This window comes from Bos indicus x Bos taurus, chromosome 1, assembly GCF_003369695.1.
Source record: "Bos indicus x Bos taurus breed Angus x Brahman F1 hybrid chromosome 1, Bos_hybrid_MaternalHap_v2.0, whole genome shotgun sequence".
Classification (NCBI taxonomy): Eukaryota; Metazoa; Chordata; class Mammalia; order Artiodactyla; family Bovidae; genus Bos; species Bos indicus x Bos taurus.
The window spans coordinates 6,913,039-6,931,046 of record NC_040076.1 but is presented as its reverse complement, the minus strand read 5'-3'; the positions used below and the strand labels follow the sequence as shown (position 1 = coordinate 6,931,046).

Below are 18,008 nucleotides of genomic sequence, written 5' to 3'. Positions count from 1 at the left end.
AAATGGTACTCAAATAGGAGAATATGGGCGCTAACCCTGGAAAGGTGGATTGGGGTCCAAAGGTATCAGGTTTGTTGAGTAGGTTTGCTGAGAGCAGTTCATCACTTTTGACTTGAGTATATGAACAGAGCTTTATTTTAGGACTATTAAACTGAAAAAATAAGTATGTGAAGGAAGGTTGAAGTTAGGAAAATATTTATGAAGATGTTAAGGAGTCTAAACTAGAACTAGTGAATGATTGCATTAGCATGGTTTAGCTAGGACTGGAAAGGACAAGCTGGAGCAAAAGAGTACTTCTAGTGTGTGGTTTTCTAAGTACCTTCTTCCTGAAATGTCCTCAGGTGCCTCTTCGTATTTAAGTTCTAACGAAGTCTGGACTCTGCCAGAGTCTAAAGTTTTAATTTTAAAATTGTTAAGAATGGCAGGATTTCTTGATCCACTTCCTTATTCATTGTAGACTGTGAATTCTCTCCTGGTGAGTTTTTGTGGCTTTGAGTTTTATGATTATGATTCTCTAGGGCTGTGGCAGAAATTCTCAGGAGCAACATGCTTTGAAGCACTACATGAAACCAAGATCAGAACCTCATTGCCTGGTTCTTAGTTTGGACAACTGGAGTGTATGGTGAGTTTCAACTCCTGTGCCCATTTGCTGGAAATTATTTGAAATGTTGGGGAATGGAGGTGTTGGAACTGTTTTAAAGAGCAAGAAAGTTTAAATTTTTTAGTATTTGTCTACATACCATCACTTTCAGGCTTCCCCATTGGCTCAGTGGTAAAGAATCTGCCTGCAAGCCAGGAGATACAGGAGACTTGGGTTTGATCCTTGGGTTGGGAAAATCCCCTGGAGAAGGAGTTGGCAACCCATTCCAGCATGCTGGCCTGGAAAATCCCACGGACAGAGGAGCCTGGCAGGCTGCAGTCCATGGGGCCACAAAGAGCAACACAACTGAGCTACTGAGCTCATACGCACGCATCACTTTCAGAAGGCTAGAGAGTGATGTTGTGAGAAGCTTTTGCTTAGTATTGTACGAACACAACAATTATAGTATGTAGAAGACATAGGAATTTTTACCCTTTGTTTTTCTCTCGTGATATTACAAAGCATATGGTAGAGTTGGGACACTAAGAACAAGTTCCAGATAAACTGAGATAATAAATTTTGGCAATGAATTTGCATGAAAATGTTAGGCTGGTATTTTTTTGTCTTTTAACATCATTAAAATTTTGCATCTTTAAAAACCATTTACATAGCACTATTCACTGAACGTGCACATGTGCTGTCGCTTCAGTCGTGTCTGACTCTTTGTGCCCCTGTGGACTGTAGCCCACCAGGCTCTTCTGCCCATGGGATTCTCCAGGCAGGAGTACTGGACTGGGTTGCCTTGCCCTCCTCCAGGAGATCATCCCCAGGTCTCTCATGTCTCCTGCGTTGGCAGGCAGGTTCTTTACCACTAGCGCCACCTGGGAAGTCCATTCACTGAACATCATTTGGCAGTTGTAAAATTTGTTAATTTTGATAATGTAGATCTGTAATTTAACATATGATTAGAACAAACTTTCATGTTATAAACAATCATTTCTATAACATGTTTGGAGTATTTTCACAGTACTTATATGTAGCTGTAATTCAGGCTAACTCTAACAGTACAGCAGAGTTAATATGTATAGTCTTCTTCAAGAAAACATAGCGTTTTTATTTTCAGTTTCTGTACTGGAGTAGTTTGAGGGTCACACATTTTGGGTCTCCTTTATTAAAATTAGCCTCCTTTGGTGGTTGTCAGTTTGTCACTTTTCTTCTCTGGGATCTGTTGGGACACAGGTGTTACCTATGTGATGATGAAGTCCATTATTGTAATTCAAACCGATTGGGTCAGGTGGTTGATTATGTTAGAAAGCAGGCTGGCAATACAACTCCAGAATCAGGTAAAATCATTTTTCTTAATATAGACTGTAATGTTGATATATATTATCTGTGGGTATTTAGTTTCACATACTGTATCATTGCATATAGCTGAATACCATTATTAATGATTGATTTCAAACTATGAAACTGTCTTTGGTTAACAATGTAGAACAGTAAGAACATAGATAATTATAAGGAGTTAGAATTAGAAGGGAATCTGAGAAATAATATAGTCATATGTGATGAAGAGTCTGGGTTAGTGATGAGCAGTAACGCCACACTCCTATACCCTGGCACAGGGCTTAAGGCAGACCTGCTTTATAATGGATTTTTCTTTCTACATCATTTGGATGATGTGAAAGTTGGTGATGGACAGGGAAGCCTGGCATGCTGTAGTTCATGGGGTGGTGAAGAGTAGGACTGGACTGATTGAACTGAACTGAACTGCTACATTGTTCGGATGATGTGAAAGTAAAGTGCCTATGATTCCTTCAAAAGGCCAGATACTTCTCGTTTTTTTCATTCATTATTAAGTTAATAGGGTTGATTTTCATCATCTGCTTTAAAATCTCCTTTAGATTTTTACATTCCCAGAGGTATCTTTTGTGGAGCCAGAATTGTTTGTTCCTAACTTCAAGATTAGTTTTTCTTAGTTAATGTAATTGGCTGCACCAGGTCTTAGTTGCGGCATATGGCATCTTTGATCTTGGTTGCACGATGCTGGAACTTGTAGTTCTGGCATATGGGATCTCGTTTCCTGACCAGGGATTGAACCCAAGCCCCTGCATTGGGAGTGCAGACTCTTAACCAACGAACCACCAGGGAAGTCTCCAGGGTTAGTTTTCCACTCTCAGACTTCATTTAAAAATTTACTTTATGTCCATGTTCTTTGCTTGATTGCTTGATACTCTGATTTCACAGGGTAAGATTGCTCATTTGTAACAAACATTTGTTCAGTTAAAAGGGGATTTATACTGAATACTGTTTGGTTTGCTTATGTCAGTTCTGAATATTTTTGGTTTATTGGTTTTTCTCTTTTGATGGTAATTTATTTGTAATAAAACATTTAAAATCAAACAGGTGGCAAATCATGTTATTAAGTAAAATTCACAAATTCTGGTCCCAAGTATATCTTTGCATTTGGTTTGGGTGTCTTGCACATTTTGCTAAATCATTTCTTTTTCTTCTTTTTTTTTTTAAGCAGCAGAAGATAATGGTAATATTGAACTTGAAAACAAAAAGCTAGAAAAGGAGAGTAAAAATGAGCAAGAGAGAGAAAAAAAGGAAAACATGGCGAGAGAAAATCCTTCCATGAATTCTACTTCCCAAATAACTGTGAAAGGACTCAGTAATTTGGGAAATACATGTTTCTTCAATGCAGTTATGCAGGTGCCAATGTTAATATTTCTCCCCTTTAAAAAGATCTTAGTATTTTCCTCATAACGTTAGGATGTTTTTGCATATTTGCTACTGATGATATTGAGCTCTTCCCTCAGACGTAGTTTCTTCTGTGTTTTCAAAGAAAATTCAAGGGAATGTTTACTTTGCATGACAGTAAAACCCTGTGCTAAGCACTGGCATGCGAAGGGGTTCAAAACAAACCATGGCCCGTGTCCTCATAGAACTGTCACTTGGGTGTTAGAAACACAAGAGAACCAAGTACAGAAATAAATTCCTGGTTGCATGTGGGGGTGGTGGTGGTGGTGGTAGGGTTAGGGTAGCTATCATAGTAGGTGGTTGTGAGAAGGACCTGACGTGATGACTAAACTCAGGACTGAAGTACTTATGAAGCAGTTAGAGTGGGGGAAGAGCATGATGTTACTTTGTGTGTAACAGACACAATAAAAGTTGCAGTGTTGATGGTGTTTTTCTGTTTTGGAAGAATAGACACTTAAAAGTATTTGACTGAATTGGTTTGCCTGTAAATAATTTTTCCTTTCTTTTCCATCCTGCATTCCAGAATTTGTCACAAACACCAGTGCTTAGAGAACTATTAAAAGAAGTAAAAATGTCCGGAACAATTGTAAAAATTGAACCACCTGATTTGGCACTAACAGTATGTACTTTAAAATTTTGTTTTTTTCTTTTCCTCTCTGAGTAGCAGCATTTTAAATTATTTTTAAGAACTGGTGCTCGTTTTCACCTTTTTTGTTTGTTTTAAGTTACCAAGTTAAATTTTCAGGCTAATGGATATTTATGAGGGGCCTTTACATGTGTTTGCTCCTGAAAGCCCTTCTGCTGTGCTGAGTGTTTGGCTTCCTTCTGGGGAATGCTGCGTATGAAGCTCTGAGCACGCATTATCATTTTGAACTTCTTTTACGGTGACTGATATGCTGTGTAGCGAAATGAGTTTTACCATCTCCATTTTTATTATTTACATTTTGATTTAGCTCTTTCAGTTCCTAGGCAGTAAGTTCCTGATAAGATAAAACAGTAAAACTGAATTCTTTATCAAAATAGTTTAGGACTAAAAAGTTTCTCCATCTTTTGATGTACATTTTGAACTTTTAATTGGAACAGCTCTATTAGGAACATAGGAATATAGGTTGACGAGTTACATTTTGATAAACAATTCTAAAATTTGACTGAAGAAAGTAATTTTTATTCCCATATTCAGGAACCCTTAGAAATAAATCTTGAGCCACCAGGCCCTCTTACGTTAGCCATGAGCCAGTTTCTTAACGAGATGCAAGAGACCAAAAAGGGAATCGTGACACCTAGAGAACTCTTTTCTCAGGTCTGTAAAAAGTGAGTATCCATATTGATTGTGCTTTCAGTGCATCAGTAAGAAGCTGGGAAATAATATGAAAAATTAATAGGATTAGAGTGAATTCAGTAGATAATATTAAAGCATGGTTTAAAAAACATGTACTTTGTGTGAAAATTAAATCTGCCAGGAGTGTTGTTGGACTAAACAAAAATTTTGAGAAACTGGAACATGCCAAAATTTGGGATATGATCCTAAGATTTTATAAAAAATAGTTTCATTTTAGTGGACTCACCATAGTTTTTCTTTCTTCCCTGTAGAGCAGTGCGATTTAAAGGCTACCAGCAACAGGACAGTCAGGAGCTGCTTCGCTATTTATTGGATGGAATGAGAGCAGAAGAACATCAGGTTAGCACATTTTGATGAGTGTATTTTGTAATCTCATCTTCATTAACTTGTCTGTCATTTGATGTTTTAAGGGTTATTAGAGCAATGAAAACTAGTTGTTGAGGCCATTATATTAAAATTTTTTTTCTTCACCAGCCTTTCAACCAGTGTATTTTCTTTGCTTATTTATTTATTTTTCTTCTTTTCTTTTTTTGGCTAGTATATTTTAATTATTAAATGAATGAAGGGAATTAAAAATGATTCTTTTCATGACGCTTTATTTTGCTCGCTGTTTGCATCATTATTGTTCTCTAAGGGTTGACATTGTAGCCTGTCAGGAGAGATACAGGTATGGAAAATATTCCTCCCCAGACGATTCCCAGTTGCAGTGCAGCCTTACTCTTACTCTGAGTGTGATTTAACACTCTTTTTATTCTGGGAAGTATTTTTATTTTGTAAGAGTCAGGGAGCATTTGTTGCGTTGTAAAATTTTTGTTAATTGCCAGTATGTAAAGTAATTTTGGGGAGGGTGTGTGTAGATATAATTAGTAATAATAATAACAGCGATAACGATACTTATTTTGCTTTTATGTTTTGTTAAGCACTGTTCTCAGTATTTTATGAATTACCCTACTCAGTCCTTACAGCCATTCTGTGAGGTACATGCTACTGTCATTTTTCTCACTCCATAGATTATGAAGCTAGGATATCTAGAAGTTCATTGCCTGGTTCAGGGTCACCCAGTAGTGATGGAGCTGGGCTTAGAGCACTGGAGTCTGTCCCTATAGTTCTTTGCTTCTGGGATTTCAGGTGGCTCAGGAATCCGCCTGCCAGTGTTCTCTGCTTCTGGGATTTCAGGTGGCTCAGGAATCCGCCTGCCAATGCAGGAGAGGCAAGAGATGCAGGTTTGATCCCTGGGTCTGGAAGATGACAAAATTTTGCATGGGAATTTTGCACAAGTATTCTAGCATGGGAAACCCCATGGACAGAGGAGTCTGGCAGTCTGTAATCCATGGATTCACAAAGAGTCGGACACAGCTTAGCAACTGAGCACACGTGCACTCTGCTTCTAGAACATGATATTTCAGTGGTCTTTTTCAAAGGAGGTGGGCATGTTCTGAGAAACTTTGGTTAGAGTAGGTTAAAATCTTGAAATGATAATACAGTACCTTTGCTCAAGGGTTAGTTATTGTTTTTTAAAGTATATTTCTTTTTAGCTCCTGGAATTAATTTTGAAAATGTGATTTTAAAAATACCAATTTTTATTTGGTAATTTTGGGGTGCTAATGTTTGATCATTTTCTTTACTTGATTACATATTTCTAAGGAAAATAACTATATTTAATAGTATATATATTTATTTTATTACTTTTAGAGAGTGAGTAAAGGAATTCTTAAAGCATTTGATAATTCTACTGAAAAAGTGGATGAAGAACTGAAAAATAAAGTTAAAGGTAATGTCTGACTTCTTGAACTAAAACAGTATAGTTGAAATCCTGTGTACATTAAAACAGGATTGCTGACACATGTATTTCAAATCCACAGTTATTAGTGTATAATCGTTCTTTATCTCTGTTGATTTAAAAAAAATATTGTTCTTTATCTCTGTTGATTTAAGAAAATTATTCAGTACTCCAAAGGTAAATAGGAGAATTTAACCTAGGTGTATTCTTTTTATGTTGTATTATGGTAAAATTTATAAACATAGAGCTAAGATGATAAGATGACATCCCAATTTTATTTTTTAAAAGCTTAGACTTTATTTATTTGGCCCCGCCACGTGGCTCAAGGGATCTTAGTTCTCCAACCAGGAACTGAACCCAGGTCTCAGCAGTGAAAGCCAGGGGTCCAAGTCCTAACCACTGGACTGCCAGAGAACTGCCTCAAAAGCTTAGACTTTAATTTTTAGTGATTTACACTTGTCTTTGCTAGTTGTCAGCTGGTTTATTAATCACGGAGCTGACTTTATTCTTATCATTGTGTAACATTTAATGATTTAGGAAAGGTTTGTTGAGTAGAACTGTCTGATGATGGATTACTTCAGTATTTCTGCTGTCTGATACAGTAGCCATATGTGACAGTTGAGCCCTTGAAATGTGACCGGTGCAAAAGGAGCTGAATTTTTATTTTCATTTGATTTTAACCAGTTTAAATGGCTCCAATGACTAGCAACTACTGAATTGTGAAGCACAGCTTGGAATCTACACAGAGCAACTGTTTGCCGCCTCAGGGCCCTTGTTGCTGGCCTGGCCATTAATGGAGAGAATCTAGCCTGCTCAACTGTCTGTCATAAAATGTGTTTCTGTATAAATGACACATGTCGTTTGAACAAGGCTTATACATTTCATGTAGTTAGAAAATTGGATGACTAGGTAGTAAAATTCCATCATCTTATGCTAAGCTTACCAAGGTTGTTTCTGGGGACATAGAGAAAGAAAAGGAGGATTTTGTCTGAAATACTTTCCTAAGGGCTTTTTGTTTTTGTTTTGATTTTGAATGAAGTTCACAAAGCAAGTTACTCTCAAATTTGCTGGCAGTGTTAGAATACTAGAGCTAGAAGTGAGCTAAATTATTATCCTGTGTAGCCCAGTCTGCTCATTTTACTTTTGATAGTTAAAATATTGATGCACAGAAAGTCTCACTGACTTGCACAATTCATTTTGCACTGACTAGACCCTAGATAAGAATTTTTTGTGTGTGTGCAAGATGTGTTAAATTGTATCCTGCTTAGAATGCTGGAGTACATTCTGCTGACTATAGTATAAAATAAAATTATGGTAATTATGAGTAGAGAAAAACAAGTCAATAGGAAATTAAAAATAAAATTTCAGGGTTAGATAGGTAAGTAAGTAGTTTCATCTTACTTCATTAATTGTGTACAGGTAATTGATAGCCTTTTTTCCCCTTGTAGAGTACGAAAAGAAAAAATCAGTACCAAGTTTTGTGGACCGAATATTTGGTGGTGAGCTGACGAGTACAATCATGTGTGATGAATGCAGAACTGTAAGTAGATGCAGTGCAGACTGGATTTATGCATATTAATGGAGTTCATGAGTTGTTTCTTTTGGAAACAAACATCTGGTTAGTTTTGTAAGATACTCTTTTTGAACTAAGTATGCTTAGTTTTTTGCTAGAACTATGAACATTCCTTAAATCAGGAAGAAGTTAGTGTAATATTTTAATTTCTTATACCTAACCCAAATTCCTCAACACTGTGTAGTTTTTCATATTCTTAAGCCTTTATTTTAAAATTTAGCTCCCCTCCCCAAGATTTTACTATATGATGTTTAAAGTGAATCTTTTCCTCCTTTTTTCATCTTCTTTTTTGGTTGGTTAAGGTCTCCTTGGTTCATGAATCTTTCCTTGATTTGTCTCTACCGGTTTTAGATGATCAGGTAAGATTATTGAGTTTATTTTATGTAAGTAGATCGTTTTCTTTCCTGAGCTAAATTTTGTGAGGGAGGGCTTGTTACCGTTTCCAAGTTGGTACTTTACTAGGCCTTGCATGGAAAAAGTTTTCTTAATATATGTGAGATAGAAGAGTTTTAAAGATTTGAAAAGATAATGAATAAATATATGTATTTGTGTATATATATATTTTTTATGTGTGTGTATATATGTGCATTTTAAAGACTATGTTTTGAATTGTTTATGGATGACTAACTTGGTTAGTTTATATATAGGGAGGTATTTACTTCATATAAGTCATTATTATTTTCATTATTTAAGACTAACCACAAATCCCTTAAAGTTTAAGTTCATAAATATTAACAGAGTAAGCCATATAAATTTAGTTCTTATCAAGTAATAGTAGGGGAAAAAATAACATTATGAGTATTGAATAAATCATTATTCGACTTAATATGAATTGGGGGGTCCCTTTAAATCACTAAGTGATTACCAAATTTACTATGTCTTACCAAACATACTCTATTTTTTCTTTTCTTTAAAACTGTCGCTTGCATGAGAAGAAAAGAATAGAAAGGAATACCTGTAGTTGAACTTGTAAATCACTTACCAACAGAAAGTGCATTTAGAAATAGACGTAATTACAGCATGGTACAGCATGTATCTATTACAACTCACTGTATTCCTTTCTATTACACTCACATGTTAAATTGCCTTTTTTTACCATTTTGTTTGTTTGCTTGTTTTCTCAGTATGTGAAGATTGTTTTCTAGTGTCTCAGATGAATGAATTTTGTCCTGGATATGTTTCCAAACAGTATGAAAAATAAATCTGGTGTAAATTAGGAATAGAAAACTGTTTAGGTAACATGAAATCTCTTTACAAGCAGTAATAAAGTTTGATTTTTGGTCCATATTCTCTCCATATTTTAAGAGTGGTAAGAAAAGTATAAATGATAAAAATCTGAAAAAGACAATGGAAGATGAAGATAAAGATAGCGAGGAAGAAAAAGATAATGATAGTTACTTAAAGGAGAGAAACGATATTCCTTCAGGAACAAGTAAGCACTTGCAGAAAAAAGCAAAGAAGCAAGCCAAGAAGCAAGCCAAGGTGGGTAATTAGGAGGAAAACCATCCTTGTCTAATTTTAACTTTTAGACTATTCAGTTTGAAGTCTGAATGACAGTGGTAGACATGTCTGTTATTTTATGTACAGCACTTTAATTTGACAGGCTTCCCTGTTGTCTCAGAATCTGCCTGCAATTTGGGAGACCTGGGTTGGGAAGATCCTTGGAGGAGGGCATGGCAACCCACTCCAGTATTCTGGCCTGGAGAATCCCATGGACAGAGGAGCCTGGCAGGCTGTAGTCCATGGGATCACAGTCAGACATGACGTGACTTTCACTTTTACTCGATTTGGCAGTTATAGAATTAGCTCATGTGATATTCTCTGCAGTGAAATTTCTTTGAGAATATGTGAAGAAAATGTTGTGCTTTAAAAAAAAACTGCAGTTTAAAAATAAAATAAAATTAAAAATTAAAAAAAATATATATAAAAAAACTGCATTACTTGTTATGATTTAAAAAAAATTTATTCAAGAATTTTTTAAGTTTCTAATACATTAACATTTAAAAATATATAAAGGTGTACAATAAAGGTCTTCCTCCTTGTATGATATAATATTACTCTCATTAGTGTCTTATTTGTGCTGGAGATGTTTTGGGAAAATACAATCAAGTACAAATATGTGGTCTTGTGTTTTCCTGGTTTTAAAAATTATGCACACTGTTCTGGTCCTTTTTTTTTCTACTTAATTAGATTCTTGGAGATCTTTACATTTCTTCATGTTTCAGGACGCAAAGATTCTTTTTTTTTAACAATCATATAAAGAAACTCTACTTGATGCTCTGTGGTGACCTAAATAGGAAGGAAATCCAGAAAAAAGAGATGTATGTATAGCTGATTCACTTTGCTGTAGGATTAAAACTAACCCAACATTATAAAGCTACTATATGCCAATAAATTTCTTTTTAAAAAGTTATGTAGAATTCTGTTTGAGTAGTAAATGTTGTTCAGTCACTCAATCATGTCCAACTCTTTGCAACCCCACGGACTGCAGCACGCTAGGCTTCCCTGTCCTTCACTATCTCCTGGAGTTTACTCAAACTCACGTCCATTGAATCAGTGATGCCATCCAACCATCTCATCCTCTGTCATCTCCTTCTCCCGCCTTCAATCTTTCCCAGCATCAGGGTCTTTTCCAATGAATTGGCTGTTTGCATCAGGTAGCCAAAGTATTGAAGCTTTATCATCAGCATCAGTCCTTCCAGTTAAAATTCAGGGTTGATTTCCTTTAGGATTGACTGGTTTGATCTTGCAGTCCAAGGGACTCTCAAGAGTCTTCTCCAACACCACAGTTCAAAAGCATCGATTCTTCAGCACTCAGCCTTCTACAAAATATAGTTTAAAAGATGTACTCTTAAAAGATGTGCTATAGTTCATCTAACCATTTCTTTATTGATTTAGATGTACAAACACCTATACTCTTTTGCTATAATGGCCAGTGCTTCTGTGAATAACCCTATACATATGTCATCTGTAGGGTATATTTTGAGAAGAGGGATTGTATTTGTAGTTTTGCTAAAATAATTGCCCTCCACAAAAGCTGTACCAATTTATGTTCCCACCAGCAACATATGAAAGTGAAGTTAAGCATATTTTTATGTTTAAGGGCCATTTGTGTTTCTGTTCCTTTGAAGTATTCGCTCATCTCCTTTCTTCATTTTTCTTTCATGTGTAACTATTTTTAACTGAAGTGTCTCAGAAAATGTTTGTGTCCAGGGCCCTGGATGTGGCCCTTTAACTTTCTGGTATTACAAATTAGCCTCATGGGACTGTCCTTTTATGACAGCTCACGTGCTAACCCTTTGAGTCTTCAGCCATTCCAGTAACAGGAATCTCAGTGAAACCCTACCCGCACCAACCCCACACCCCCATGCTGGGACAGAGGCAGCAAACAGCAAAGAAGGTGGTTAAGTGGGTAGTGATTTAAGTGTCCTCTGTACGTGTCGTTTCCTTTCTTCTCCTCTGATTTGGGGCTGTTTGTTTCCTGGAATTTTATCCTCCATCCCTCTGCTTGTCCTTGAGTTTTCAGTTTTGTTTTTTTTTTTTTCTCTCTTAAGTGAAGCCTTGATTGTGTAATTATAACTCACATGGATACATCCCTTCATGATGTATGTGTCGTCACTCGCCCCCCGCCTTCACACATGGCTGCTTGGGTTCAGCAGCCTCGCTGCTCTGTCTAGATCTAGACTGCTCTGTCTAAATCGTGCCCATTTTTATTTGCCCCTGTGTGACAGTTTTTTGAATATTGGTGATGGTTTACCCCTCCTTTCAAAGAACTTTTCTTCATAATTATTTAATCTCTGACAGTAAAGGAACTTTTCTGGGAGTGAACTCTTCCTTATTATTTATTTTTGATTGATAAATAAGAAATCTAATGTGGTACATGTATGCTTTTTATCTCCCTCTCTTTTTTAATGTTTTGTACTTTTTACACAGAACCAACGAAGACAACAGAAAATTCAAGGGAAAGTTCTTCATTTAAATGATGTTTATGCCATTGACCATCCTGAAGATAATGAATGTGAAGTTGAAATGTCACTTCAGAGAGAAGCAGATATTAAATCCAACCATATCTCACAAGAGGAAGTTGCACCTAAAGAATATTGTGTTAATCAGAAAGATTTGAACGGCCATGAAAAAATGATAGAAAGTATAACTGACAATCAAAAATCCACAGAGGAAGCAGCTATGAAAAATGTCAGTGTGGATAATGATCTGGAGGTTTTGGCATCGTCTGCCACTGAATGTCCTAGGAATTTAAACGGTGCCTACCTGAAGGAAGGGAGCAATGGAGAAGTGGACATTTCCAGTGGTTTTGAGAACCTTAACTTGAATGCTGCTCTGCAACCTGACGAAATAAATATAGAGATTCTGGATGACGATCCTACTCCCGGGACGAAGGTATATGAGGTTGTAAACGAAGATCCAGAGACTGCTTTCTGTACGCTTGCAAATAGGGAGGCTTTCAACACCGATGAGTGTTCAGTCCAACATTGTTTGTATCAGTTCACTCGAAACGAGAAACTTCGGGATGCTAATAAACTGCTTTGTGAAGTGTGCACGCGGAGACAATACAGTGGACCAAAGGCAAATATGAAAGGTATTTAGATGCTTTCACAGAAAGTAAAGTTAATGTTCAGGGGAACAGTTTGCACTGCATCAGTAGACTGTTCCTGTTTTAATTGTGTCAGGATTTGGATGGAGTCACTAAGCCCTTTCCTGTGTAAACATTTTCACAGAAGGGTGGGTAAGCAGAGTTCACTGGCGTCCCAGCAGTTGGGTGGGGCAGTCCGCACTCTGCCAGCAGGCGCTCCCTGTGAGGAAGGCGTCCCGCTAAGGCATCTCACAGCCCCCTCACCTGGGGCTGTTTCTGTGTGTCCTCGGCTTCCCCTCATTGTGATGGCTCTCAGGCCCCTGCGCCCAGGAAAACACACCTGAACTCTTGAGTGTGGTGACATCCCAGTGCACGGTCCTGGGGCGCAGTGCTTCTTTACAGGCTGCTTCAGAGACAGACAGAAAGATACTAGTAATTCCTCTCCTATCCCAGCCCCCACCTTTTTATTTTGTTTTTATAATTGGGTAGGTAGGATAGGGAGGGACCATAGATGCCTAAGGATTCTCAATTGAATTGTTGAAACACTTGACAAGTCTTTCTATGTTATTTTTATTTATTTACAAACAGTGAATCGTGTTGATTTTATAGCATTTGTTTGCTTTAGTGCTGGTGTCAGTGGACTATGGTTTGTATTCTAAACTTGGCTCACCTCTTGTTTTTTTTGTGATCTCTGAGCTAAAAATATTTTTTATAGAACATTGGAAAATGATTTTATGATAGAATACATTAACTTAGAACTCCAATTAATTACCTCTCCAAAAATAAGTCTGTTCTTTTCAGTAGACTGCAATTGTACTCAATTACTTTATAATAGTAAAAAGTTGTGGAAATTTTCTCTCATGTATTAATACATGTAAAATATCCTTGATTTTTGCTTCTTAGTCCAAAAACCTAAAATATTTACTATTTGGTTCTTTCCAGAAAGCTCACTAATCTTTGATTTAAATGTTTTGAAATGATTTTATAGCAGGTGAAGAATGCTAAAGAAGTCTAAAATGATACTCACACTGCTAACATTTGGTTCTTTGTATAGGCGAAAGGAAGCATATTTACACCAATGCTAAGAAGCAGATGCTAATTTCTCTTGCTCCTCCAGTTCTCACTCTTCATTTCAAGAGATTTCAGCAGGTACCCCTTGTTTTCTTACAAAAACTTTGTTTCAGATATGTAATACCTGCTTTATTTGTTATGGTCTCTACACATTAAGTGTGTGTGTGTGGTTTTTGTTTTCTGTTATTCTTAGTTCTGACTTCAAAGAGGTAGGAAAGTAAAACAGTACTTACGTGTGCATGCTCAATTGCTCAGTCTTATCTGACTTTTTGTGACCCCATCAGGGGTCTGTAGACTGTAGCCCATCAGGGTCCTCTGTCCATAGACTTATTCTGGCAAGAATACTGGAGTGGGTTGCCATTTCCTCCTCCAGGGCATCTTCCCACCCCAGGGATTGAAACTGAGTCTCTTGACTCCTACATTAGCAGGTGGATTGTTTACCACTGAGCCACCCGGGAAGCCAAAACAGTATACATATGGGTAACACAAAAGGGTTTGATGAAGATAATGTCAAGTTGGAAGAGAAATTTAGGCACAGTCCCTCCTCAGTCTTACTACATGTTGCTCTTGTTAGATATCAGTTCAGTTCAGTCGCTCAGTTGTGTCCGACTCTTTGCGACCCCATGGACTGCAGCACACCAGGCCTCCCTGTCCATCACCAACTCCCGGACTTTGCCCAAACTCATGTCCATTGAGTCGGTGATGCCATCCAACCATCTCATCCTCTGTCATCCCCTTCTCCTCCTGCCTTCAATCTTTCCCAGCATCAGGGTCTTTTCCATTGAGTCAGTTCTTTGTATCAAGTGGCCAAAGTATTGGAATTTCCTCTTCAGCATCACTCCTTCCAATGAACACTCAGGTCTGATCTCTTTATGATGGACTGGTTGGATCTCCTTGCAGCCCAAGGGCCTTTCAAGAGTCTTCTCCAACACCACAGTTCAAAAGCATCAATTCTTCGGCGCTCAGCTTTCTTTATGGTCCAATTCTCACATCCATACATGACCACTGGAAAAACCATAGCTTTGACCATGTGGACCTTTGTTGGCAAAGTAATGTTTCTGCTTTTTAATATGCTGTTTAGGTTGGTCATAGCTTTTCTTCCAAGGAGCAACTGTCTTTTAATTTCATGAGTCCAGTCATCATCTGCAGTGATTTTTGGAGCCCCCAAAATAAAGTCAGCCACTGTTGCCACTATTTGCCCATCTATTTGCCATGAAGTGATGGGACCGGATGCTATGATCTTACTTTTCTGAATGTTGAGTTTTAAGCCAGCTTTTTCACTCTCCTTTCACTTTCATCAAGAGGCTCTTTAGTTCTTTTTCACTTTCTGCCATAAGGGTGGTGTCATCTGCCTCTGAGGTTATTGATATTTCTCCCAGCAATCTTGATTCCAGCTTCTGCTTCATCCAGCCTGGCATTTCACATGACATACTCTGTATATATAAGTTAAGTAAGCAGGGTGACAGTATACAGTCTTGATGTACTCCTTTCCCAGTTTTGAACCAGTCCATTGTTCCATGTCCAGTTGCTTCTTGACCTGCATACAGATTTCTCAGGAGAGAGGTAAGGTGGTCTGGTATTCCCATCTCCTGAAGAATTTTCCAGTTTGTTGTCATCCACGCAAAGGCTTTGTTGTAGTCAATAAAGCAGATGTTTTTCTGGAACTCCCTTGCTTTTTCTGTGATCCAACAGATGTTGGCAGTTTGATTTTGGGTTCTTTTCGGGTTCTTCTCAGGTTTTTTCTAAATCCTGCTTGAACATCTGGAAGTTCTCAGTTCATGTACTGCTGAAGCCTTGCTTGGATAATTTTGAGCATTACTTTGCTAGTGTGTGAAAGTGAAAGTAAAGTGAAGTCGCTCAGTTGTGTGCCACTTTTTGTGACCCCACAGACTGTAGCCTATCAGGCTCCTCCATCCATGGGATTTTCCAGGCAAGAATACTGGAGTGGGTTGCCACTTCCTTCTCCAGAGGATCTTCCTGACCCAGGGATTGAAATCAGGTCTCATGCATTGTAGGCAGACACTTTACCGTCTGAGCCACCAGGGAAGTCCACTAGCGTGTGAGATGAGTGCAGTTGTGTGGTAGTTTGAGCATTCTTTGGCATTGCCTCTCTTTGGGATTGGAATGAAAACTGACCTTTTCCAGTCCTATGGCCACTGCTGACTTTTGCAAATTTGCTGGCATGTTGAGTGCAGCACTTTCACAGCATCATCCTTTAGGATTTGAAATAGTTCAATTGGAATTCCATCACCTCCACTAGCTTTGTTCCTAGTGATGCTTCCTAAGACCCACTTGACTTTGCATTCTAGGATGTCTGGCTGGCTGGGTGATCACACCATCGTGGTTATCTGGGTCATTAAGCATCTTTTTTATATCATTCTTTTGTGGTTTTGCCACCTCTTCCTAATATCTTCTGCTTCTCTTAGGTCCATACCGTCTGTGTCCTTTATTATATTCGCATCTTACTCTAACCTTAATTTCAGGTTTAACGAAAAAAGACACTTTACTAGTTATATCTCACACTTGGGAAATTTAGCAATATGTGTGTAGTATCTTATTTTTACTGATCCTTAATAAGGCATTAGTACCTTGGATTTCCATCTTTTTGATGACTCCATCTTTTCTGAAAGAACCATGAGCAGTACCAGTTGTGAATTCAGTTCTAGATTCCCTAAGTATTTTCAGAGCATTTTCTCTCCTGTGCTTGGTGTGAGTTTGACTTACCTGGGTGCATCTTTACAAATAGTTTGACAGGCTTGGTTAGAGTGAGGCTGAGAGAGTGTGCTTCCCAGAATTCTGCTATTGCTGAGTTTTAAGCACTCAGTCTCTTGTCTAATTTGGCTTTTCTGGATGGTTAAAGCAGAAACATTGAGAATGTTCTTACAGGAACAGTTTACTCAATCTGGACTGTGTGTGGGTCTGGACTGTGTGTAGGTACACTTAGCAAAAACCAGTCAACTGGAAGTTAGCAGTGAGGGAACTAGAGTTTTCTGAGACAGCTGAACTGGGACTGGGTTATTGTTCTGGGCATTGTGGTGGGTCGACAGTTCTCTTATGTAGTTTTTCCGGGAAAAGAACTTAAATCTACTCTCCTTCTTTTTCAGGCTGGTTTTAACCTTCGCAAAGTTAACAAACACATAAAATTTCCAGAAATCTTAGATTTGGCTCCTTTTTGTACCCTTAAGTGTAAGGTAGGTGAAACTTGCCTTTTTGGGGAAATCTTTGAGGGAATCAGCTTATTACCAAATATTCCAACAGCAACTCACATAAGTATGAAGTTGATTAAGAGCTGCTGAGTACACTGAGTCTTTGTACCTTTGTAATTTGAAGGTCTGTGATCAATCATCTTCAACATAGATTGTTACTTCAATATATTTTTAAACCCCCATTTGGCCAGGAAACTGATTATAGCAGGTGGCCTCTGGTTTATGGTTCTTCCAGTAGGGCAAGGGCAGTGGCAGCTTTCTAATAAAATCTTAAATGTGATACCACAGAGTAGGCTGAGAAAAGGGAGAAAATTCCAGTTCAGACTCAATGATTTCTGCATTCTCAAAGGTTAGAGACCTTTGGCATAGTTTACAGTTATCTTGCCCAGAAATAACTTTTCTGAATTCTGTTCACATTTTAAAGAATGTTGCTGAAGAACATACACGGGTACTGTATTCCTTATATGGAGTCGTCGAACACAGTGGTACCATGAGGTCAGGGCATTATACTGCCTACGCCAAGACAAGAACTGCAAACACTCATCTCTCTAACCTTGTTCTCCATGGTGATATTCCACAAGGTAAAAGGTTTTACAGAATTCTAGTATTCAGCAGATATTATGGCAAAACCAAAAAAGGCTGAACTTGAATTTTTCCATTTCTATTTAATTTTACATTTCCTTTTTGACAGATTTTGAAATGGAATCAACCAAAGGGCAGTGGTTTCACATCAGCGACACTCACGTGCAAGCTGTGCCTACAACTAAAGTACTAAGTTCACAGGCTTACCTCCTATTTTATGAGAGAATACTGTAACAATTTCAAAGTGCTTTCTCTGGAAACGTTTATGGCTTTTATAATTGCTGTAATAAAAAAAGTAAAGACTAACTGTAAATCATGTTCACTTAAAATTAAATACATGCCAGAAGAAATCACACTTACTAAAATACTGAAGGGAAAATACCTAAAAATTTAGTGGTTTTGTATTGTCACAGTGGTTTTTATCCCTGCTTCCAATTTCTGGAAAGGATTCTGAATTACTTAAGTGCTCAATAATATGTCTGCGTGGTGGTTTGCAACACATCAATAAAATTAATTACCCCCAAAA

The 18,008-nt window shown here is 37.6% G+C and overlaps 1 protein-coding gene across 9 annotated transcripts in view; it reads left to right on the top strand.

Annotated features, from left to right (window-relative positions):
- USP16 (ubiquitin specific peptidase 16) overlaps window positions 1-18,008 on the top strand; it is a 25,926-nt gene extending 7,918 nt beyond the window's left edge. For 6 of the 9 annotated variants that reach the window (XM_027541095.1, XM_027541420.1, XM_027541017.1 and 3 more), the window contains 15 exons: window positions 519-622; window positions 1,820-1,923; window positions 3,105-3,292; window positions 3,864-3,959; window positions 4,521-4,651; window positions 4,931-5,018; window positions 6,372-6,450; window positions 7,908-7,999; window positions 8,335-8,391; window positions 9,338-9,514; window positions 11,966-12,629; window positions 13,678-13,772; window positions 16,799-16,885; window positions 17,325-17,481; window positions 17,592-18,008. In XM_027541095.1, the coding sequence (XP_027396896.1) occupies window positions 519-622; window positions 1,820-1,923; window positions 3,105-3,292; window positions 3,864-3,959; window positions 4,521-4,651; window positions 4,931-5,018; window positions 6,372-6,450; window positions 7,908-7,999; window positions 8,335-8,391; window positions 9,338-9,514; window positions 11,966-12,629; window positions 13,678-13,772; window positions 16,799-16,885; window positions 17,325-17,481; window positions 17,592-17,716 (2,244 nt within the window). In that variant the 3' untranslated portion in view covers window positions 17,717-18,008. The remainder of the gene's footprint in view (window positions 1-518; window positions 623-1,819; window positions 1,924-3,104; window positions 3,293-3,863; window positions 3,960-4,520; window positions 4,652-4,930; window positions 5,019-6,371; window positions 6,451-7,907; window positions 8,000-8,334; window positions 8,392-9,337; window positions 9,515-11,965; window positions 12,630-13,677; window positions 13,773-16,798; window positions 16,886-17,324; window positions 17,482-17,591) is intronic. The other 3 variants (XM_027541340.1, XM_027541597.1, XM_027541686.1) reach the window with 1 other exon arrangement.